General features: G+C 45.6%; 4 protein-coding genes across 5 annotated transcripts in view; 2 read left to right on the top strand and 2 right to left on the bottom strand.

The window, feature by feature from the left end:
* Positions 1-3,581: 3,581 nt before the first annotated feature.
* Positions 3,582-5,010, bottom strand: LOC108046807 (zinc finger protein 330 homolog). The gene is made up of 2 exons (XM_017126704.2): positions 4,443-5,010; positions 3,582-4,171 (listed from the first exon to the last, which is right to left on the bottom strand). Exons 1-2 carry the CDS (start codon positions 4,932-4,934, stop codon positions 3,710-3,712), a joined length of 954 nt encoding a protein of 317 aa, XP_016982193.1. The 5' UTR covers positions 4,935-5,010; the 3' UTR covers positions 3,582-3,709.
* A 1,429-nt stretch (positions 5,011-6,439) lies between these two features.
* On the top strand, positions 6,440-11,779 carry LOC108046814 (heterogeneous nuclear ribonucleoprotein A1). Of its 2 annotated transcripts, none has more exons than XM_017126722.2 (6): positions 6,440-6,562; positions 7,163-7,640; positions 9,433-9,620; positions 9,682-9,979; positions 10,265-10,355; positions 10,724-11,779. In XM_017126722.2, exons 1-5 carry the CDS (start codon positions 6,506-6,508, stop codon positions 10,336-10,338), a joined length of 1,095 nt encoding a protein of 364 aa, XP_016982211.1. In that variant the 5' UTR covers positions 6,440-6,505; the 3' UTR covers positions 10,339-10,355; positions 10,724-11,779. The 2 variants fall into 2 exon arrangements, with proteins under 2 accessions (XP_016982211.1, XP_016982212.1); XM_017126723.2 differs by lacking the exon at positions 6,440-6,562 and adding an exon at positions 6,843-7,006.
* Positions 11,780-12,920: 1,141 nt separating this feature from the next.
* LOC108046799 (protein C12orf4) lies at positions 12,921-14,744 on the top strand. The gene is made up of 3 exons (XM_017126693.2): positions 12,921-13,201; positions 13,263-14,562; positions 14,623-14,744. Exons 1-3 carry the CDS (start codon positions 13,015-13,017, stop codon positions 14,741-14,743), a joined length of 1,608 nt encoding a protein of 535 aa, XP_016982182.1. The 5' UTR covers positions 12,921-13,014; the 3' UTR covers position 14,744.
* A 1,060-nt stretch (positions 14,745-15,804) lies between these two features.
* The window catches only part of LOC108046798 (ankyrin repeat domain-containing protein 50), a 29,183-nt gene continuing 20,753 nt past the window's right edge, over positions 15,805-24,234 (bottom strand). Inside the window, exons 2-6 of the mRNA XM_017126692.2 lie at positions 17,478-23,026; positions 17,087-17,397; positions 16,837-17,023; positions 16,523-16,778; positions 15,805-16,449 (exon numbers count right to left, since the gene is read on the bottom strand). Of these exons, the coding sequence (XP_016982181.2) occupies positions 16,266-16,449; positions 16,523-16,778; positions 16,837-17,023; positions 17,087-17,397; positions 17,478-22,971 (6,432 nt within the window). The 5' untranslated portion in view covers positions 22,972-23,026 and the 3' untranslated portion in view covers positions 15,805-16,265. The remainder of the gene's footprint in view (positions 16,450-16,522; positions 16,779-16,836; positions 17,024-17,086; positions 17,398-17,477; positions 23,027-24,234) is intronic.

The following is a 24,234-nucleotide window of genomic DNA, read 5'->3' as shown; positions in this document are numbered from 1 at the left end:
GATGCAATTAGACAGCCAACGACTTTCCCATTGTCCTGCCGTGACTTCTCCATTGGATCGGTTGTGTGCGGGCGGTATCCTGGTATCGGTTTTCGGAATCCGGTAGCTTCTGCTCTCATTGTCCCATTGTGCGGGTGCAGTGCGGCGTACCTGGATGAAGCTCTTTTCTGACTCAATAGAGATGACTTTCTAACAGCCATTGGTAAGGGTTATTGGAGGTGTTGGCACCACAGGTGGGATTTCAAGTCGTCCAGTTTGGTTCAACCTATTTTCTTCCTTTAAACATTAAAAAAAAATTATTACCTTTTTATAGAGTAAAATACTAAAACAAAGGGTGCATTTTATTCGTTCAAAAGTATTTAATAAAAATGCTCCTAAAACATTAATAGATTAGAAAATATTTTATAAAAATAAATCGTTTGCTTTTTCACCCATTACCCATTGTACCAAATTCTACTTCGATCAGAACAACTTTTTCAATTTCTTTTTTTATTTTTTACGAATCTGGGGACGGGTAATTTGTATTCGAGGTACATCACTAAAGGTTTCTTACATTTTATCTTTGGAATAACACCAAAATATAATTAACAGTTTAATTATTCCTTAAGAATTCCTTGGTGAGAAATAAAACTTCTCATAACTTAAATACTACAAATACTATTAAACGCTTTTAAAAACCGTATGAAACTTATTAAAATTTAGAAAATGATTTAAAATATCTTGTTAAATTTAATAATGTTCCAAATATTTGCCATGCAAAACACCAGCAATCTTCAATAAGTTATAAACCAGTCTGTGACACTTTTCCCTCGGGAAAGCTAAGGTCAATTAACCCGTCGTTATTTTGAGAACTTATTCTCAGGGACTCGCCCTCACGGCCAAATAGATCAAAGGCGTTCCCCTGCGCCGAAAACCCCAGAGCTGAACTCTTCTACCCACCATTCCTATTCCTCCTGCTAGAAACTCGAGCAACGAACGAAAAAAAGTTTCTCACATTACATCACGGACCAGCGAGGACGGTTGAAACAACAAGGACAACTGGAGCGCTCTAAATGGACACCGAACAACATCGTTTAATATTGATGGACATTGTTTGAGGTCTTTATGATGGGAAAGTGAGGCCATCGCTCAGCCACTGCCTACGCTGGCTGTTGTTGGTGTTGCCGGTTCAAGTGAATATTTAATTAAATTGTTTTCTAATAACCACGCGCAACTTTGCTGGACGCGAAACACGCGTCCGCAAGCGGCGGGCGGCGGCAGGACACGCGGCAATCGGGCCGCTACTGGGCCAGGACACACCTTGTTGTGCCAACAACATTAGCAGGGGCCGAAATAAAAAAAAAAACGAGAACGAAAACGAAAACGAGAGCCACCCCTTTTTTGCTGCGTATCCTGGTTCTAATTTTCCAAATTACGCACCATCAATCATCGCAAGCTTTGACGAACGTCGAAGTGGATGATGTTGATGATGACGTTAGAAACTACCATCCACCCAATCCGATCCCCTGGCGCAATCACTTGAAGCCAGCGACGTTGCGGCAGCCGCAAGAAGAAATTAAATTAAACTTCAAGTGGCCGCAAGGACCTGCTGCATCCTCCATTGCGAGTCCTGAATCCTGATACCCGTAACCATGGGAAGCCATGCCGCTCCTGCTGTTTTCCATCGTAATTAACGCTAATTGCGTTTGGCCATAAGCCGGACTTTTTGACTTTTCCACGTGTTTTTCGGATTGTCCACAGGATTTTCCCACCTTAATCCTTAGCCGACCCGTGTTTTTGTTATGGCTTGACTTTGGCTGACAAAAATATTTGCGTTGCATAAATAAGCAATAGATAATGCCGATCGGAAGTGATTACTGTTTATGCGTTTTCTTGGGAAACAGTCTGCCGCACTGTACTGATCCCAAAAAAACTTTAAACTGCGGACTGACCAACGTTAGATAACTCACGAACCCTCCATCTGGTAATTGAGAATGTACTCCGGCTAATGAAAGCGGCCATTGTGATGGGAAGTGGCCAAATTGACTGGACAGTGGGATGTGGGAGGATGCGGAGGGAACGGCTCAAGGATTAATATCGCAGTGCAATTAAGAGCTCAATCACAGTGACTCGACTCGGGCCTTGTTTGCCTCTCTCTGATTACATTTATGAAATTATTATTGATGTTTGGCAGTGACCACCACTGCCCAGTGTCCACTCTGCCCGGCCCCATCATCCACCCCATTTCTAATTTTGTTGAGTAGCCCTAACTCCGATGGCTTGGACATTGCTTTGACCGGCCGGACAGGCCATTTTGATTGAAATGCAGACACAAAATGCTGGCAGGCAGCCATTATATTTAAGCTGGCCCCGATCTATACATAAGTATGTGCAAGTGGAAAAGCACAGAAAAGGATACGTTATTAGACAAACGAATTAGAATTTTAATTATTATAAAACCCCATATTTTAATAAATCACATTAAACTAAAAGTATATTTTAAATATATGCTCCAAGAACAACCAAGCCCACCAATAATTTTTTTTAATGATTTAATACCTTTTGGTCTAAAAGGATTATGCAGATTCGTTTAGCACTCCTTGTCACAAATCAAATAAAATTTTATTGATAAAGAAGTAATTAGTAAAAAATAAATTACTGTTCGTATTTTTCAACCAGTGAAGTTAAATTTTAAGTCAAAAAGAAAATGGCACTTTGACCTTATGACATTATGATAAATTCGTGATCGTTCATTTTACGATATATGTACATACTATATTTTTGAAATATAAGTTAAATGTTTTTTCATAACTAATTTGTAAATACTATTCAAAGGTCCTTTTAATAACTACTAGATGGTTGATAAAGTTTCAAAGAGCTATTATTCCTTTTCGCTCTCATGGTATGCAGATGATGCTTTCCATGCTATTATTTTGACCGCAGCTGTATGTGCATCCCATATCCTCTCACACTAATCTGTATTATGTACACAGTTGATTTGCCTGCCACTCACCCACTCCCATTCCGTATAGATCCCCGACCAGGACTCCCCTACATAAGTAACGCCACATATGATTTCATTCATATGCAGAAGAACTATGCTCCACCCTCCCAACAAGCAGCTCATTGATTTGCAATGCCTAAAATGTTTCAGCCTGATGGTGGGTCTGCCCCAGCCCACATCCCACGCCCCACATCATATACCCCATCATCACCCATTGCTGTTGCTGTTCCGCTCTGCCTAACTGCCAAACATTCCCAAATGCCGAAGTGCGTGTCTCTCTCGCTGTGTGTGTGGTGTGTTTGCCATCGTTTTTGGAAATATTATATGCTCATACCTCCGTTTTCGAGTAAATTGTGTAAATATTTGCGCTCGTAAGTGGATTGGAGATGGATGAGTCTATCAACAGAGAAGTCGGCGTCGGCAGCGCCGTTGGCATCCCCATCATCATATGCGTATGGGCTGGCCCTGCTCTGCCATTCGCATAACGCACCCTTAGTTCCCCAGTTATCCTCCCTCAAGGAGGTACTTGGTACTCTAATTTTGGCCCAAAGCCCAGATGCAGCTTGTTGCATTTTACAGAATTGGTACTCTTCAAGAGCTCTTCAAGAGCTCTTCGATATGACAAAGAATTTATTTCACTATTACATTGAGAGCAACGAGTCCACAGCCCAGAACTCACTTACTTAGTGGGTCGAACAAAATGCCAAGACAAAAACTAGTTCAGCCTTATTTAGAGGCCTTCTTGTCGGTTTCCTTCTCCGGCTCACTTTCCGTGGTCTCATCTTCGTCTTCATCATCATCATCCTCTTCATCGCTCTCATCCTCGTAATCCCCATCGGATTCATCATCATCATCATCATCGCCGTAGGAGTAACCTCCACTGGCCGCACCGCCATAATAGCCACCGCCACTTCCACCGGCTCCAAAGTAGCCACCATATCCCTCCTCGTCGTCGCTGTTGCCACCCTGTTGCTGGCGTCCAAACTTGTGCGAACGCGTGGACATGCTGAGGTCCTTGGTCACTGAGGTGTCGTAGTTGCACTTGGGGCACGGAATGGCCTTGTTCTTGTCGTACTTGAAGCCCTTGCGGCGCACATGATCCTCGCAGTAGCAGGTCTTGCAGCGCAGGCAGGAGTACTGACCCAGTTTGTTGCACGACTGGCACTTGTAGTTCTCCGACTCCAGCACCTGGAAAGGATTAAAAGCGAGTTTTAGTTGAGATCAACAGAGGAGTAACTCAATATAGTTGTAAGCCGTGCAGCTGGAGTCTTGATACAAATGATGATACTAACACTAAATTAACTTATTACAATCAAGATCAACTGGACGATTCCTGTTTCGGAAAACTCTTCGAGACTAAAAAGTTGTCTTAAAGTATGCAGTGAGAAATAATGTATACAATGGAGCTAAGATGCCCCACAACCGCTGCATCGTTTACAAAATGGAAGAGGTTACCCACCTGGCAGCTAGCCTGGTGCTCGAACTGGTCGTCCTCGCAGAGGAACCCGTTGCAGAAGGAGCACTTGAAGATGCGTCCACCGTGCTCCCAGACTCCTCGCTCGCACTCCAAACATGTTGCATTCTGCAGGGGACACGTGCAGGCGTGATTCTGCAGGCACTTGCGACCGTGGCACACCCACGCCTCGCAGAAGTCGCAGATGGCGCCCACCATTCCAAGTCCTGTGGTGTACACCCCAGGATGCTTCACCACACAGTCTCCGGTCTTCAGCATGCACTTGATCTTGCCGCACTGGGCGCAAATGGGCAATCGCTGGAGGCTCTGGCAGAAATAGCAAAAGGCCCGCGACTTTTGCTTCTTCTCGCACTTGTCGCACTCCATCGGCGCGTTACAGGGCACATCCGCCAAGGGCGTCTCCCTGCTCCGGATCTCCTTGAGCCGGAGCTTCTGCTTCTCCGCCTTTTTGCGCTGCCCCGTTTTCTTTTTCGGCATTTTGGCTAAAAATTTCAGAAATTAATTTCCTTACGTGTGCAGCAGTGTGGCTGCAGCAGGTGCGGCGAAAAATACGATAAAACTTTCGAAAGAATCGTCAGTATTTTTCGTTGGTATTTTTCTGACTGCTAGATAACATTTTCCAGAGTACCCTTAACCTTTTAATAACCGTTAAATCAATTTTAACTTGAAGCAAACTGGCTAAAAAACAATACAAATCTTTGTATTCTGGTCGACTTTTCGTAATTTTTATGATGTACCCCCTTTCCAAATTTTCGAAAAATGGATTTGCAGAAAAGTGACCTAAAACCTGCACTTCTCAGCCCATAACTTTTCTTAGAGACGTCCGAATTCAAAGAGTCATACATCTAAATGGTTGTGGTTTAATCCTCTAAAAAACTGTGTTCTCAGCTTCGTTTGTATTTTGGGGTCGATTTTTCGTCATTTTGAGAGTATTACCCCTTTCCAAATTTTAGAAAAATGGCTTTGCAGAAAAATGACCTAAAACCTGCACTTATCAGCCCATAACTTTTCTTACAGACATCCGATTTCAAAGTGGCATACCTCTAAATGATTGTGGTTTAATCCTCTAAAAAACTGTGTTCTCAGCTTGGTTTGTATTTTGGGGTCGATTTTTCGCCATTTTGACAGTGTTTCCCCTTTCCAAATTTTCGAAAAATGGCTTTGCAGAAAAATGACCTAAAACCTGCACTTCGCAGCCCATAACTTTTCTTACAGACATCCGATTTCAGAGTGGCATACATCTAAATGATTGTGGTGTAATCCTCTAAAAAACTGTGTTCTCAGCTTGGTTTGTATTTTGGGGTCGATATTTCGCCATTTTGACCAATTTTCGAAAAATGGATTTGCAGAAAAGCGTCAAAAAATCTTCACTTCTAAGACCATAACTTTTCTTACAGATATCCGATTTAAAAAAGTCTTTCTTCTAAATGATTGTGGTTTAATTCTCTAAAAATCTGTGTTTTCAACTTGAATTGTATTTTGGGGTCGATTTTTCGTTCAAATTTTTGAAAAAGGGCCTTGCAGAAAAGTGATCTAAAACATGCACGTCTAAGCCCATAACTTTTCTTACAGACATCCGATTTCAAAAAGGCTTATTTTTAAATGATTGTGGATTAATTCTCCAAACATCTGTGTTCAAATCTTTGTATTTTATTTTTGGGTAGCTTTTTCATTTTAGCATATGAAAGTAAAAACAGATTAGCATTCTTCATGTTATAATAATAAGTGTATAAGTGATGTTTCACCAATTTAATTAAAATTTTACAATACTAAATTCAATTTGTTCGTGCCTTTTAAATTATATACCATTAAACTATAATAATAAACAAGTATTTTAAATGATTGCGCCTTAACAGTTAAGTGTAACCGTATTCGTCATGCCGGTTTTAAGTAAACATTGTGCAAGGGTCCCTCCCAAAAAATATATATACATTTTAATGTCACTTTTCATTACTTGTTAACTTTTAAAAGACGAGAAGACCTTCCCCAGCTTTACAAAGAAAAAAGGATTTAATTGCAGATATTAGGAAACACTAAAGAACAGTGAAATGGGCGGTCACGACAACTGGAACCACAAACGTAATTCCAACGACGAACACGACGATGTAAGTACCACAAAAATGCAGATATCATTCTTATGAATGAGATTTATAATAACAAAAAAAGAGTGCTTGTATTGTGACTAACTAAAAGTACGGCCAAATATATATTTAATTTGTAAGAAATGTACATATTTAGACCGGTTAAGCTTAAAAATTAATATAACTTACTGGCCAAATCTGGACAACAACCGCGAATGTGGTGTGAAAACTTGCTAAGATTTGTTAACGATAATATCGAACACTCGTCGGATTTTTTGTCCAGCTCTAGTTACTTTTTGACCGTAGGTCACACCGCATTACTTTTCAATTTTTCGACGCGTGTGTATGTGTCAGGGCACTTTCTCCATTTCGAGAAGTGAAAAATAGTAAAAGTACAGCTAATTAAACGCCTAAAATATTAAAATGGTGAACTCGAACCAGAATGGCAATTCCAACGGTCACGATGATGTAAGTACTTGAAAAACAGAAATAAGAATCCTAATGCGTGCTGGTGTCTCACCTCACCGGCCGCCATTTTGAAAATTACGCATGTGTCTCATGGGGGCAGAAAAAGTGAGGTTAGGTCATTAGGTGAAAAAATCAATAATTTACGATTTCTCTTAGGATTGTATCACCGAACCGGAGCATATGCGGAAATTGTTCATCGGTGGGCTGGATTACCGCACCACCGATGAGAACCTGAAGGGTCACTTCGAGAAATGGGGTAACATCGTGGACGTGGTGGTCATGAAGGATCCACGCACGAAGCGATCCCGTGGCTTCGGGTTCATCACCTATTCCCATTCGAGCATGATCGACGAGGCCCAGAAGTCGCGTCCCCACAAGATCGATGGCCGAGTGGTGGAACCCAAAAGGGCCGTGCCGCGCCAGGACATTGATTCCCCAAATGCCGGCGCCACCGTCAAGAAACTGTTTGTGGGCGCTCTCAAGGACGATCACGATGAGCAGAGCATCCGGGATTACTTCCAGCACTTTGGCAACATCGTCGACATCAACATCGTCATGGACAAGGAGACGGGCAAGAAGCGAGGATTCGCCTTCGTGGAGTTCGACGACTACGATCCCGTCGACAAAGTTGTGTGTAAGTACAAGAATTTTATAAAAACTAGACCTAGTATTTCGTCTATTTTAAGATTCTGTTGTAGCATAGAAAACATCCTCGTAAGATAAAGGCAACATTTAAAAGATATCCTTTTTTCGAGATTATCACATCGAATAGAGAAAATAGTCTTTGAAAATAGTCTGTTAGGAAAATAGGCTGTTAAGAAAATAACGCGCCATTTTTTATGAGTAGTATGCAGTCGAACTGGCATAACTCCAACAAATATTAGAGTAGTGGAGAGTTGTTTCATAGTTTACTTATAGAACATATAAAAAGTATGCTTTAAGATACATGGCATAGTTTACTTTAAATAGAAACAATGTTCCTACAGTCCCAGCTCCGCATAGCAATGTTTGATGTGTTCATGCGGCGTTTGCGACTGTTAGATAAAACCGGCGCGTATTATATCTTTGTTGACTGCTCACCGTGCCTTTGTAGTCGATGAAAATGTATGCGCCACAGTGGCCTTCAAGTTAAACAACCCCTAATCTATATACTCGGACAGCACTGACAAATTGTCGGGCTTCATGTAAACGCCCGGGCAGTTTTCTTTTAAACGCTGTTAGATAAATCAAAGCGTCGGCTAAGCTATGTTATGCGAATGTAAATTATAACCCAATTTAGTGTAACACGCAGCCTCGTTACAATAGCATTAATCAGATTAGATTCACAGTCCCAGCTCCGCATAGCAATGTTCAATGAGCTCATGCGGCGTTTGCGACTGTAAAATGAAAACCCAGCCAGTATTATATTATTGTTGTTAGTGCTTTGCCGTGCACCAACGATGAAAGAGTATATGGCACAATACCACCTGGATTAACCATTTAAATAATATCTAAAGAGACCCCCAGATCACAGCACTGACAAATTGACAGGCTTGAAACAGACGCCTGGATAGTTTCCTTTTAAATGCTGTGAGATGAATAGCAGCGTCGGCTAAGCTATGTTATGCGAATGTAAATCTTGACCCTATTCAGTGTAACACGCAGCCTCGTTACAATTCCATCCATTAGACTTGATTCACAGTCCCAGCTCCGCATAGCAATGTTCGATGAGCTCATGCGGCGTTTGCGACTGTAAAATGAAAACCCAGCCAGTATTATATTATTGTTGTTGGTGCTTTGCTGTGCACCAACGATGAAAGAGTATATGGCACACTATTACTTGGATTTATTAACCAGGGTATTGAATGACATCTTAGGAATGGTTAGGAATCGAAAGATCTTCCATATTTTTAACTTCACAGTACTGACAAATTAACAGGCTTAAAAAAAATGCCTGTTTTTCTTAAATACTGTGAGATGAATTAAAGCGTCGGCTAAGCTATGTTATGCGAATGTATATAATAATCCAATTCTGTGTAACACGCAGCCTCGTTACAACTTAGAAAAGTTCTCATTTGAGTTCTTCATTGTTAAAATAGTTTAAAACGAACTAAATGAAACCAATCTATATGATATAAACTTCAAATTGATCTACCTAGATACAAGAATGGTTGATAACAACTCTTTAGATTCTTAATAATAATAGGCACTCACAAAAATATAAACCAATATGTAATTTCACAGTCCCAGCTCCGCATAGCAATGTTTGATGTGCTCATGCGGCGTTTGCGACTGTAAGATGAAAGCCCAGCCAGTATTATATCATTGTTGTTGGTGCTTTTTATGCTCCAACGATGAAAGAGTATATGGCACACTATCCTCTGGACACAGCAGCCGATGTATTTTATTTTTGGACCCTTTTAATAGTATTTATTTTTTCTTTACAGTGCAAAAGCAACATCAGCTCAATGGCAAAATGGTGGACGTGAAGAAGGCCCTGCCCAAGCAAAATGATCAGCAGGGAGGCGGCGGTGGCGGTGGACGTGGTGGTCAGGGAGGACGTGCTGGTGGAAACCGGGGCAACATGGGCGGCGGTGGCGGCAACTACGGAAACCAGAATGGAGGAGGCAACTGGGTAAGTACTTTTATTTGGCCTCCCATTTTAATTCTTATAAACTGGTTAATTGACATTGTAGAATGGCGGTGGTAACAACTGGGGCAACAACCGTGGAGGCAACGACAGCTGGGGCAGCAACAACTTCGGTGGAGGCGGCGGATACGGCGGTGGCAACAACAGCTGGGGCAACAACAACCCGTGGGATAATGGCAATGGCGGTGGCAACTTTGGCGGCGGCGGTGGCTCCAACTGGAACGGTGGTGGCAATGACTTTGGTGGCTATCAGCAGAACTATGGCGGCGGTCCTCAGCGAGGAGGCGGCAACTTCAACAACAATCGCATGCAGCCCTATCAAGGAGGTGGAAACTTCAAAGCAGGTGAGCACCCGGATTTATTATCTATTACCACCAGATAACGACACACAGTACCCTGACACCTAACTGTTAGAACGTCGATAGAGTTTGGCAGTTAGCTTATTGAAATGCTGTGAGATTAACTGACGATGGCCATCGCTATGTTATGCGTATGTAAGATAAACCCAATACAGCGTAACACGCAGCCACGTTACAGTTGTAAAATAGTCTTCCACCAGTGTGGATTAGTTGTTAGAGGAGAAAGACAAAGATTGGATGTTTTCTTAACGATCCTGGGTTTTCTTTTAGGCGGTGGCAATCAAGGCAACTATGGCGGCAACAATCAGGGCTTCAATAACGGTGGCAACAACCGCAGATATTGAGAGACATACCAGACGAGGTGAGACATTTCTTTTACCACCATTAACACATAGTTATAGTCCAAGGCGGAGTCAGACCATTAACCAACCAACTAACCCGTATGACCATTAAACTTTGGTTTGTTTTGACAAACGTTTATCGCTTTTTTTTTGTTTGTTTTTAATAGCGCCCCTATCGGCATTTTTTTGGTAGTCTGTAACAGCATCTGGGACTGAAAAGCAAAACCGGCTCAGACAGTCCGACCCACTTTACTCAACAACCCTAATTAAGCCTTATGTATTTACTCTTAAACGTATTTAGCGAACAAAACCCATCATCCAATTAAGAACCCTTTTTTTGCATACCAATTGTTTTAAATAACGTTTCTCATTTATCGACATTTTATAGGTGATAAAGTAAGAGTCGCTCAGTATAAGCCCAAAATTCAAAGTCAAGTAGACGATACGCAATTCAATGATCAATAACGAGTATGAACGAACGTTCATAGACCTAAGAAGTTTTCCGAGCACCACAAACCAAACCAAACATGACAGAGAAGAGAAGATATTGATCAGGATCAGTGCAGTGCAGTGCAGTGCAGTCGTAAGGAGTTTGGTTCAGACTTGGATTAGAACAGAAAGAGAGATCAGTACCAAACCAGACCAGACCAGTGCAGTACAGTACAGTACAGAGCAGAGCAGTGTGTGAGCTAAGCAAAAAGACTTACAAATCATTCAGAGAGATCGCACACAGCAAGTGGCAGTACACGTACACAGAAGCTGGCCAGGATTCCGTTCGATTTGTGTTTGCACACGGTGATTGATTATTAAGGCGCATCGAAAACTATCCAATTACCCATAGAATTGTAATCTAATTTCACATTGTAGCAACCAACTTAAGTAACATTGTAATTAGCAACAGGCCGACAGGCCAAACATTTGTATCTCCACACAACAAGCAACCTATATAACCGCAGCCATAAATGAATCAGAATGTAAAACTTCAAGGCGGCAGCCGAGAGATATGTTTGTTTGTATCTAGACAGCTCCAGCCCATCGGCCGCTGACAACTTTTGATAATCAGTGCAGAAAACACAAAATATAAAAATATGTATTACATTTTATGACTTCACTAGACTAAGTTCTCATAGATTTAAATCGAGTAGAGCGTGCGGCGATCTTCAGCAGCCGCACGCTGCCCTAGACTTAATTATTTACTATTCAAGTTCTAAGCAAACTTGACCGTGTGTGGAGGAACCTAGATACTTAGATTTCTTTGTAAGTGTCGACATGGAATTAACCTATCCCCGCTGTTTAGATGTAATCGATCAAAAAACAACACTTAATGTAATTTATACCTTTTAGCAAGCAGTCTGTCTGAGGTCAGCGCAATTATATTTAACAAAATTTACATTTTAATGTAGCCAAAAAATACAAGATTCAAATATACACAAGTGTCCAGCAATTGATGTAAACTCCAAACGACCGAACCAAAACTATTTAGCTTAGCCTAAGCCTCGTAGTTTTGTATTATTTTTGTATCAGCAGCGGCAGGCGGATCGGATCGATCAGATAAAGAGGAGGAGTATATTGGAGAGGTAAAAAAGGAGCAGCAAGTAGGACCAAGTCCAAAAGCCAGCCAAGCAATTGTCACTGTAGCGTTTGTTGTGGGCGGGCCATTAACATCCTTCGAGAGCTTTCTTGTTACTCGCTTAACAGGTTTTATTCTCCCCGTTTATTTGAATTGCCCACACCATCTGAACACCATGTCATTTACAACCATGTATATTATTGTAATTTCTGTTGCAAGTTGGCTGTGAAAAGTATGCGGAGCGCTGAGAGACTTCCGCCGCGCTACTAAGCAGCCACGGATCTTCGCCTCCGCACTTGTTTGCAACCTCCGGCGATGGGATTTGGTTCTTCCTGTCCCTCTTGTCCACGGGTAAGTTATCCTCCGCAGATCCCAAAACTGGCAAAAGTTGTAACTTACAGATGGTTTCCGGTCGTCTGGCTTCACTCGAGGATGGAGGAAGTGGAGCGCGTTCCCCTTTAAAGCGGCGTAAATATACGACTAATCCTTATTTTTCATTTTGTTTTTATTTTTCATTTAACATTTTTTAATAAAGAAATTACAGAACGAAAGTATGAATGTTTTTTAATTAAACAGTTTGGGATTTTGTTTTCAAATTTTAACGGGTGGCAGTGTGTGCACACCGGACCATAATAACAGTGTTACACTACCATTACCAGTGACCATGTAACAGCACTAATTTTGGTTGATAAAATAATTCAAATATTTAGTATGCCGTATAATGAAAATGTATTGCCACATAAAATGGCATTAAGTATTAAATTATGGATATAAAAGTGACAACATTTTGGAAGGCTAATTTGCGGAAATACATCAATCTGACGCCGTTAAAATGTGCAACAAAAAGGCTCCAAATAATACGTTAACATTTCAATGCAGATTAATAGGAGTTCAAAGCGCAAAGTGGAGTTTGGGTCACCTTTTTGTATAACAGAATGGGCAGTGTATAACAGTTGATATGGTTGGAGTCCATGATAAATAATAATAAATTATGTGGTATATTTAAGCGGTTGCAGTGTGGTCATACTGTTTGCATTTCTTTTGGGGAGGGGGCGTTAACTTGCGAATTAATGACTCTAACTAACTAAGAGACCACCTAAATCCCCAAAATGGACTCTACTGCCACTCGCACGCTGCCGTTTGTGTATAAATACAAAAACCACGAAGGCCAAGACTGCGAGTCACGGCTGGACATCACTTTTCCGTTCGACCAGGAGAATTTGGAGGAGTGTATCACCCAGTTGATGGCTCCATCCCAGATGGATCCCATGATGCGGTATCTGGACGAAAATATCAGTGAGTACTTGGGATTACGGGCTTAAAGCAACCTCTTAAAGAGATATCCATCCCAAATCAGACCTAGAGAAGCAACTCCAGGAGTTCGTGGACACGGAGCAGCAAAAATTTCTGGACGACCACGCCGAAAAGCTCCTCAGTCAGGCGGCCAACGAGGAACTGGACATTGAGGCCATTGTGCGGGACACGGAGCGACTGTACAAGGAGGAACTGCTGCAGTTTGCCGATCGTGTGGGTCCCAGTGATGCGGATATTTTCGCCCAGAGTTTCCACCGGCTGGTGCACTCCTCCTCGCTGGAGGACATCCTAAAGCGGGAGCGGACCTATGCCAAGGTCGTGGCTGACATGACCGAGCTCATGGACAGCGAGGTGGAGACGCTGAATAACTCCCAGCAGCAGGAGATGGATAGCCAGATCAGCCAACTGGATATCACCACCACCTCGGAGGACATCAATAATCTCCTGGCCCGCCAGTACACCACTCAGAATTTCGTTCGCAAGCGCTACGAATCGGAGTTGGAGGCGATGATGGGGCATCAGAAAAACGAGTATCGCGATTGGATCACCAGCCAAGTCAGTCAGATGTTCCAGGTGTCGCCGGTGTCCACGCCACTGGGCAACCGGTCCTCGATGTTCGTCTCACAGCAACCATCGATGGAGGAGAGCTTCACCATCCACCTGGGATCGCAGCTGAAGCACATGCACAATATTCGCATCCTCAGCGCCAATGTCACGGAGCTCTGTAGTCCCCTACACGCCGAGGAGAGTCTCAATGGCCTTAACATGGCACTGGGCCTGTACTCCAGCTCCCTCTGCGGCGTCGTCGTGTTGACCCCATCGATTCAGGCCCAGGCCAACAAGAATATCATCAAGAACGCCAACAAATCCACCGAGTTTCACTTTGAGCAGATCGATGTTCAACTGGAGAAGATCGAGAAGCAGATTAAGAACCTAAGCACGGGGGATTCTAGCGGCAGTAGCCATAGCAACAGTAGTGCCGAGGGCAGCGCCACACCCTCGCCGACAAAGAAGAGCCTGCCCAGGCTGAAAACGGGCGACTTCTTTATCACCAAGCACTCGAATCTCTCCCAAACCCATGTGATATTCCACCTGATTTCGGACGAACCCATCAACAGTCCCAGTGAGATCAACTCGCGGCATCCGGTGATCTTGGGCTTGCGGAATATACTAAAGACCGCCAGCAGGCATGACATAACCACGCTGACCATTCCGGCTCTGCTGCGCCACGAGATGAGCGAGGACATGACCGTTCAGTGGTGCATTCGAAGAGCGGAGCTGGTTTTCAAGTGTGCCAAGGGATTTATGATAGAATCTGCATCTTGGGGAGGCGCTGAATTAAGGTGGGTTATTGTAATTTTGAATTAAATGTTAAAGGATTGTAAATATATTGGTTATTTCAGCACCTTGCAATTGCTACTGCCTGACGACATATCGGAGAGTCTGTTCACCACTCTGGCGGGAATGGTCCCCAGTGTTTTCCATGTGGCCAATCCCAAGATACTGGTGGACACCAGCAAGTAGACTGCGTCAACATTCCTCAGAGAATATTCAAAAAAGACTTTAAACTTATTTGTATGAATATACAGTTTATTCAGATTCAGAGTTATATATGTATGTATATGCTTCGTTATTCGTCGCTTCGCTCAAAAAGTTTGTTTTTAACTTCAATACACTCAGAATTTTCTGTAAATGTTCCTGTATCAATTTTTGTCAATAATTCATCGCAACCTTTTTCAAAACTACAACACTACGATGTATAAGTACATATTCTCATATATATAGTTATATGTTAGGTATAGGTATCATGTGTATATTACCTCCAAATGTAAATGTTTATCTTTGGTTTCGACCCCTCATGCATTCTGTGTAATGTGTGTATCTCTGTGGATTGTATTTTAGTCTGTTCGGTTATCTATTATGATTATAATTATGATACTTTGAATAACTCTGATCGGTAACTTGTAAATATGCTTTTGAAATATATATTTATGTATATCTAAACAATTGTATTCTGCGGTATTTTTAGGTTTTGTTAACAATTAATTAGGTTTTTTTCTGTTCATTAACATTTCGCTGTTCAACTTTTCTTCGTTTGTTTTTTCTTGGATTTAGCCCAGTGCGTTGTTTGCTGCGTGTCTGTGATTTGCTGCTTTGCAGTGGGGAGTAGAGTTTCAGAAAATATTTAATTAATGCTTCAGTTGTGTATTTGATTGGTTGTCCGGCTTAAGGGTTACATAAAATTAGTGACAAGTGTTAAGGTACAGGAACGGACCGTTTTGAGTTTTAGGTGCGAGCAATATAATACACATATATCGTTTCTCTTGGATCTTTGTGTGCCATTTAAAGCACTTGATGGGAAGGGATATTGGGTTTTTGGTACTTTGGGGAACTGCATCTGAAGGAATTGACATAAACAGCGTAAATAAGTGTTAAAGTAGCACGTATAAATAAATTACATTTCTATAGCCGTTCGCCAAAAAATGCGCATTGGAGTAGTATGGCTTTCAGAACTCGATCCCTTCTGTTTGGGAAGCTCTGTTTCAGCATAAATTATATTATCGTTAAATTATAAGCCATTGCTCTGTCTTATGCAAGGTTATTTAATAAATACTTTTAAATTAATTCTGAGAACAGTGCTGTGGTCTGAGCTCTCTTAAGTATACATTCGTGTCGTGATCTGTTTAAATTTCGTTAGTTTTTTCGCTACATTGAAGAAGAATCTGCCTACAATTCGCATGCCAAAAATGTAATGAAGTATTCTATATATGGGTTTTTAGCTTAATACTTGGCTCGTGCCTTAAACTACTTCGTATGGGTAGTATGCCTAAATATATTTAGTTAAATCAGAATATATGTTAAAAAGTTTACTAAAATTGAAACTATCACAAAAAACAAATACTTTATCAAAAAGTACAAAGGTATATAAACTCAAATAAATTATGGTTTAAAGGTTGAGTATGCAAGTGGGTGTGTTGGTGTGTAAAAGGAGTGAGTTGTAAAGGAATACATTAATATGTAATCCGGTAATTCCCCGCGCTTGCGTTTACATTTGACTCTCCTTGCGCCACTGGAAGGTGCCCGACTTGACGCCAATGCTGGAGGAGCCCTGATTGCTGCTGGAGGAGAGTATGTTGTTGGTGCGTCGGATCAACTGGGAGGCGGCATCGAAGCGACTACGGATGAGCCGCATTGCTGGATTACTGGAAACTCCGCTGCGCTTGCTTTTGCTGTGGGTGAAGAAACAGAATAACCAATAAGTTATTGCGTTCTGAAAACAATCTTTAAAAGCATTCTACTCACCCCGAGGAGCTGGGCTGGTTTTCCTTGAGGTTTCCCAAAATAATACGCATGTGCGTGTCCCGGGCGAAATGATTATCCGGCAGCTTGGCACCTCCGCCACTGCTAGTTCCGGCTCTCTCATCGTCCACGAAGGCATTCAGACCCGGAAGTTGGCCGGGTGAGCTCAACTCGCTGCTGGGCGAATGCGGGGGCGTGGCATACAGCGGCGACATGCACTCCATGTCGTACATGTCCGCCTCGTTGGTCATGTTGGATGCTATTTGGAGACAACTCAAGTTAGCACAAATTGGAGTAGTTCGATTAAGTGGACCTACCAAGCTGATGCTCGCTGAGATCGGGCAGAACCTGCGAGTGCCGCTGGGCACCTCCGCCTCCACCACTAGACTTGTGTCCTGCTGCTCCTCCCGAACTGGAGGCGTGCTTCGAATTGACCATCAGATTGTTGCGTGAGCTGAGTTTGCTTTGTCGCTGCAATTGCTGCGTGAAGGTAAGCGGCGCTTGCTGTGGTGATAAACAAATATTAAAGATTGTCTTACAGAGTCTTAATCTTAAGTGAATACTCACATCATTGCTGCTGCCCGTGGATTGACTAGAGATAACGCTCTTGCGCTTATGCAAACTGCTCGTGTCCGACTGCATGGTGTTCTGGTAGAAGTTGTTCGAGCTGTGCGTGGAGCTGGAGGCATTGAGGACGTGCAGGTGGCTGCCGTTGTGCACCGTGGCCGTGGTGGCGGCCGAACAGACCGACGTGGCGGAGGCGTGCGCCGGATAGGGAGCCAGATTCTGGTGCAGCGGCAGTGCCGGCGGCTGGTCCGGGGACCTCAACATGCTGGCATGGGCATGGAACTTGGGTTCGTTGGGATTGCTAGCTTCATCTAGTTGGGAAATGGGATAGGACAAAAGGGAAAGCGTTAGTAACAGAGCAAGAGGCTTCTCCTGCGTGATGGACTCTTACTTTTGGTGTAGCTCTCGAAGATCTTCAGGATGCTGGTGCGACTCGACTTGGCCGCCAGCTTGATGGGCGTTCGTCCGCAGTGGTCCGACTTGTAGGGATTGGCTCCGAACTGGAGCAGGGCGATCACACACTTTTCGTGTCCCTCCTGTGCTGAGATGCCCAATGCAGTGGCTCCCTGTTTGCAGGCGTGATCCGCCAAAGCTCCGTAGTAGAGAAGGATGTTCATTACGTCGTGGTTGCCCTGCCAGGCGCAAGAGTGCAGTGGCGTTCGGGCCTCCAGGTCCATGGAGTTTACATCCGCTCCTGCCTCGATCAGGGTCTTGACCATATCCGCATGTCCCTGCCAGGCGGCCACATGCAGAGCTGTACGTCCCTCGCTGTCCGGAATGTTCACATCCACGTTGGTCATGTCCAGCAGGTACTTGACAATCTCCAGTTTGTTCTCCAGCGCCAGGATGTACAGGGTGGTGCGCGAGTCCGCGTCCTTGGAGTTCACGTCGCAGCAGAACTTCAGCAGGAACTCCACGGTGTCCATGTGACCCTCCAGGCAAGACAGTCGGAAGGCAGTCTTGCCATCATGGGCCTTTTGGTCCACGAAACTGGAGTGGATATCCAGCAGAGCCTGGACGCAGTGAAGCCGTCCCTCCTGAGCGGCCAGATGCAAGGCGGTCTTGCCCTCATTGTCGCACTCATCGATCTTGGCCCCCGACTCCAGCAGTTGCAGGCACACCTCGTGGAATCCTTCGAAGGCGGCATAGTGCAGTGGCGTCCAGCCGGCATTATCCCGATGCGTTTCATCCAGTCCGCGGTCGAGCAGTTGCCTCACCGTCTCCACATTTCCCTGGGCTGCGCCAATACTTAGCACTGTGCGTCCCTCAGAGTCCATGCAATCGATGCCGCAGCCCCAGAAGAGCAGCAACTTAACCACGGTGGCATGTCCGGCCGTACAGGCTGCCCACAGTGGAGTACGTCCCATAAAATCGGCGAGATCCGGATCGGCGGCGTTCTCCAGGAGCAGCTCGCACACTTCGGCATTGCCCTCGAAGGAGCTTACTAGCAGTGGCGACATGCCATCGTTGTCCAATTGATCCGTGTTGGCACCGTGATCGAGGAGCGTAGAGATAACCTTACTGTATCCGGAAGATCCACACAGGGCGGCCACGCACAGAGCACTGCGTCCGTCGAGGTCCAGATGATTGACATTGGCACCGTTCTCCAGTAGGATCTCCACGATGTCATAGTGACCCATGTAGGAGGCGGCAATAAGCGAAGTGCGTCCCTGACGATCCACAGAGTTGACATCCGCTCCCGACTCGATCAGCAGCTTCAGGATGTCCTCGTGACCGCTCCAGGCGGCGGCCCTTAGAGCTGTGCGTCCCTCCTTGTCGGCGAGGTCAATCTTACAGGCCGGTTGGGCGATCAGTAGACGCACCACCTCACTGTGTCCGCCCCAGGAGGCGGATCTCAAGGGAGTCCAGCCATCGCGATCGGCATGGTTGACATCCACCCGCTTCATCCGGCCAGTTCCGTCGTTGCAGGGCTGGGAGAAGCTCAACAGCAGTTTCACCACCTCAAGGTGTCCGTTCCTCGCGGCTATGTTCAAGGCAGTCTGGCCATTGTAGTCCTCAATCTCCAGGTCGATGGGACTCTTACAGGCATTGAGGGCCCTCTCCAGCAGCTGGTGATTGCCGTCGTTGGCCAGGATGTGGATCAGAGCCTTGCCCTTGTGCAGCTCAATGTGGTGGGAGTCGGAGAGCTGGTGCAGCGTGCTCGATGCATTCTCATCCTGGCTCTCAGCTGGCGGCTCACTGTGCTCCGAAGGACTTCCTGCTCGCTGGGTCTCCATCAGACAACTCTTTTCGCTGGATAATAGCAGATCCGCCAGCTCAAAGTCAATGTTTTGCGATTTCTCAGAGAGTTCCGGCGACATAAGGGAGGATTCACAGGAATTCTGGGATTCGGCATTGTTGATGCCCGTCTCAATGAGCAGCTTCAGCATCTTGGCGTCCGTGGGCAGGCTGGGCTTGAAGAAATCGCACAGGAACTGGGCGAATGGTTCGCTCAGTTCGCTGGACAAGAAACGCTCTAACATCGCACGCGTCTTCGGCAGGAAGTTGACGTCGTACTTGAAGTCATGCTCGCACTGGGCACAGCAGTTCATCTGGTTCGTGTAGAAGCAGTCACTCAAGTTAAGTCGTGATTCCAGCAGCATCAGGATGAGATCCAGGTCAACGTGGCGGCTGGTCAGATACTCTCCCGATCTTATGAGATGGTAGGCAAATCTTCGAACCGTATTCGCACAGAGGGTATCCGCCACCAGCAGGTAGTACATGGAGATCATAACATGGCCCTCATTCACGTCGCAGATGAACTTCTTGGTGGCGAACTTCACGTCCACCAACCAGTCGGCAAAGGAGTTGTGGAAGATCTTCAGGCGCTGGGCATTGGAGTCATAGGCCAGGATGTTCCGCATCAGCTGCAACCGCTTCTCGAACTCCTGGCAATCGATTGTGTAGTTGTGAGTGCGCAGGCAGTTGAACAGGAATAGCTTGTCCACGTATCCAGAGGAGGCCAGCAGGACATTCAGCAGAGGTCTGATCTTCATATACTGCTTCTTGTTGAAGGACTTCTGGCAGATGTACAAGTACAGGCCGTTTAGAGTGCAAGGGATCAGCTTGATCTCTCGGAAACTGAAGAAGTTGTCCTTGATGCCATGCAGCACCTTCTCCAGGTAGAGTATGCAGCCATTCGACTTGATGTACAGCTGGTGCAAGGATTCGATTATCTCCTTGGTCAGCATGATGCTATCCTTGAAGTCCGAATTCAGCCGGTTGATAATGTACTCCTGCACGTCCTTGACCACGTGCGACTTGCGCAGATCGTCTAGGGTGATCTTCTTGAAGCCGGTAAACATCTTGGTGATCTGCTTGGTTTGCTTTTTGGTGGTGCACACCAGAAAGAGCCATTTGGGAAACAGGTGGATGTGATTCGAGAGGAGCTCTGCTACATTACGGCTCTTGTGGTTGGTGACCGTGCCCCTTCCTCCCTTCAAAGTGGAGATCAGGTTGCCCTCGTTAATGTAGTTCTCGTCGATGGAGTCGATCAGCAGGAGTAATGCCGTCTTTGGAGGAGTGAGTTCCAGGAGGGGAAACAGGAATGCCTTCTTGAAGCACTCGTCGGGATTCTTCTCGATGTTGTCCACGCTGAGGCACTCCAGGATCTCCGGATTCGACAGAAGCAGTTCGTAGTAGCCATCAGCTATGACGGTGCGGCAGCTCTTAGTTTTCGGCAGCGGTGGGGGTAGTGTGTTGGTGCTAATCCTCGGCTTGTCGCCTGGTACTGGCGGTGGCGTCTGCCCCTCCTCCTGTTTGCCATTAACTTTGGTATCTGTGAAATCAATGAGGGGCTCAGTGGTGGTATCAGCCGCGCATTCGCCTTGGGGTTCCGCCTCCTTGGCTTCCTGACTGGATTTACTCAACTCTTCTTTTAAAATCTCATCTAAATCCTTATCCGCCTCGGGTTTATCCTCCTCATTCTCTTCGTTGTTGGCTTGTGGTTCTTCAACCTTGTCATCCTTGATGGCCGCTTCGATTTCGTGCTTCTCCTGGTCAGTATTGAGATCGGCTATGTCCTCGCCACCACCTTGCTGAATGGACTGACCTCCGTTGCTGATGGTTGCCAATTTCGAGGGTGAAAGCACACCGCTGCCGGAACGACCGCGCTTGACGGGTATCTTTGACTTGCTTTTTGCGGGACTCGACTTGACGGGCTCCTTCTGTTCCTGAGATTGCTTCTGCTCCTTTTCGCTGCCCATGTCCTTGTCCTGCTCGGGATCACCTCGTTCCCTGGAGGCGCGTTTCGGTGGATGTGTGCCGTAGTTACTGCCAGTCTTGTCATCCGGATCCACTGCAGCAACGCTTTGTAATGGAGCCGGCTCCGATTGCTGGCGCGTGAGACTCGTCCTGGCCGCCTTGTTCACCGTGGAGGTGCGCTGCGACTGGAAATTGTCCAGCTCCCTGGTGTCGCACTCGCTTGCTCCCCTTTTGAGCTCCTCGATCAGCAGCTCCTCGGCATTCTCGCTGAGGCTTATGTTGTTCATGGCCTCGTCCAGCTTGAACTCCTGCTGCTGGGCCTCTTCGCGCAGGAAGGAAAAGCCCTCGTCGATGATTCGCTGGCTCTCATCCCGGCTGATCAGCGAGGCATGGCTGAGCAGCTGCAGCACAATCTTCCGCATGAACAGCGACAGGCTGTGGCACTCCGGATTCTGGGACTCGATCAGATAGCAGGCCAGCAGCTTCCGGTTGAGTATGCCCTTGGTGCCGGAGTTGCCCTTCATGATGGCCTGGCAGATGGAGGTCTTACCAGACCCATTCGATCCCAGAACCAGGCAGCCATTGTAGCTGGAACTCGATATGGCCGCCGCCTTGGCCCTGGCGGATACATAGCTGGAGGAAGCTGCTCCCAGGGCCACAGGCACTGGCTTCTTGCTCGCCGTTCGCTGCTCCAGACACAGGGCAATCTTCTTCAGCACCCACTCGCGGTGAATGTAAACGGTGCTCACAATGCGATTGTTTGGCTCCAGGCCTCCACTGTGAACCAATCCATTGACCTCCTTATCCGGCGACACCTTGCGTTGCATTAGAGCCTCCAGGTTGCCATCTGTATCCTCGGCACCCTCGGGTTTGGCTCCACCTGCCGCCTCCTGGCCATCTTCCTCTGCCTTGGTTTCACCATTCAACTGATGACCCACATCCTGTGGGAAATTCTGCTGCACCAGATTGGCAAAGTGCTCCTCGCGCGCAAGGTTGGAGAAACTTGCATTCGGGCAATCGCGTCCCGTGATCTCCAGCTTCTTCTGCAGCTGTGTGGTGTCCTTGAGGAAGTTGAGGATGCGTCGATCCTCCAAGTGCTGGTTGGCCGTTCCGCCCGGCGGTTGATTGTTGTACTTGGAGCCACCCACTAGGGCGCTAGTTGAGGCACTGATGTCCACACCGTCGCCCTTTCCATTGTCCTCATCGGCATCTAGGTCGGTGATCTGAACGGGATTGCCGTTGCGAGCACTGGCCAAGCGATTAGAGTCCCGATAATTGGACAGCTTTGTCTCTGGGTTTCCTGTGTTTACATGGCGACTCCGTTCGCCGCTCTTGTAGCGATCGGATTTGCGCAGAGGTGTGGCATACAACATCTCCTTGGGCAGATTGCTGGCGGGCTTCGTAATCGGCGGCGTGGAGTTGCAGTTGCTAATGGAGTTCGCATTGGGGTTATTGCCGGCCGTCTGCGTGGATGATTTCTGCTGCTGCATCTTGCGCACCGAATCGTTGTACATCGCCTGACAGGGCAGATTTTCGTAGATGTCATTGCGCAGATTATCGTTGTCCGTGTGCTTGGACATTGTGGCTGCTGCTGCTGCTGCCGCCGGCTGGTTCGTGCGAGAGAGCTCTGCAGGATGTGCGTAATCCGTTTGCCGACTGTCTGCTCCCAGAAGCGGGTTCATTGGCTTCTCGCTCTGTGTGTCTGCCTGCCGCCTTTCACTTAAGCCGCTCAGTTGACTGCAAAGAGAAGACAGGGGAAATGGGCTTAGTTTTATCACTTTAATATGCAAGCAGCTCTCAAAACTAATCGTACGAAGCGAACGCCAAATGGTTTAATTGCATTTTTATGCGGAGATCAGTTGATGTTGGGTAACTCGTTGGGTAGTTCGGTAAATTGCACTTTAATTTGATTACCAAATGTTAATTAAATTTATTAACTCAATTTCTTTGACTATCAAATACTAAGCTCTTCTTAAATGAAGTAAACTGGTAGCCTTACAATCATAAAAATCTTATGAATATGCACTAATCCTAATTGAACTCCTTCTTGTATTGGAGTATTAAAATTGGCCTGTCCAACTGAATTCCTAAGAGTAATGACAAGATAGTTCGAAAAACCACAATATGTAATTTCAATCAGCCATTAAAATAATTAAAATAGCTTCTTCCTCGTTAGTTCCATTACATCCTTAAGATAGCAGAAATTACCTTGCTTCCCTCCTCTTTCGACTTTTATGTGCCTTTACTTGAACTTAACTAGCACTTTCTTCTGCCATGTTTTCCAGTGGCTTCACTTTTTTTAACATCCTGCAAACAATTGACCTGATTTCTATACATTTTAACCCTTTGGCAGCTGGTGGCCTCCTCCCAGCCATTCACCTCGTCCACGCCCACTGCCGCCCTCTCGCTGTGCACACAGAAATACATATACTTGTCATCATTTCTCCTGCGCTTGTCTTTACGCGCAGTGTCTTTTGTTCTCGGGGCTTTTGCCATATCTAAGCTTATATGCCATTTATGTGCGTCGTTGAGGATGACTGTGGGTTGGTGGCTCAGCTCTGTGTAAATAGTGCTCTTCATGCCACAAAGTTTTTATTTTAAACTTCAATTTACTCGTCGAGTCTTGGTCGGCGGTGTGTCCATGTCGGGGGATCGAGGCGGGGGCTTTGCAATGTAACTAATGATACGTCCCAGCACGCTTGTTGTGCAACTTTTAGCCGGAAAATGGAGCAAATTCAGCACGTTCTCTTGGTCCGCTGATGGCGGGGCTGCAAAACTCTTGCCCGTAAAAAAAAATCCGGGCCAAGTGAAATGAATGATTTACGCCTGTGCTGTAAAGGGGAAAACCATTTCCAAAATGACAGCGAGGAAAGGACCGACGACGACGACGGATTACCATAATGTTCAGCAAGTCAGCTGTAAAAACCAGTGATTGAACGGGTGAC

This window comes from Drosophila rhopaloa, unplaced genomic scaffold, assembly GCF_018152115.1.
Source record: "Drosophila rhopaloa isolate 14029-0021.01 unplaced genomic scaffold, ASM1815211v1 contig_167, whole genome shotgun sequence".
NCBI lineage: Eukaryota > Metazoa > Arthropoda > Insecta > Diptera > Drosophilidae > Drosophila > Drosophila rhopaloa.
The sequence above is the reverse complement of the archived record's forward strand: the minus strand, read 5'-3'. Positions and strand labels throughout refer to the sequence as shown.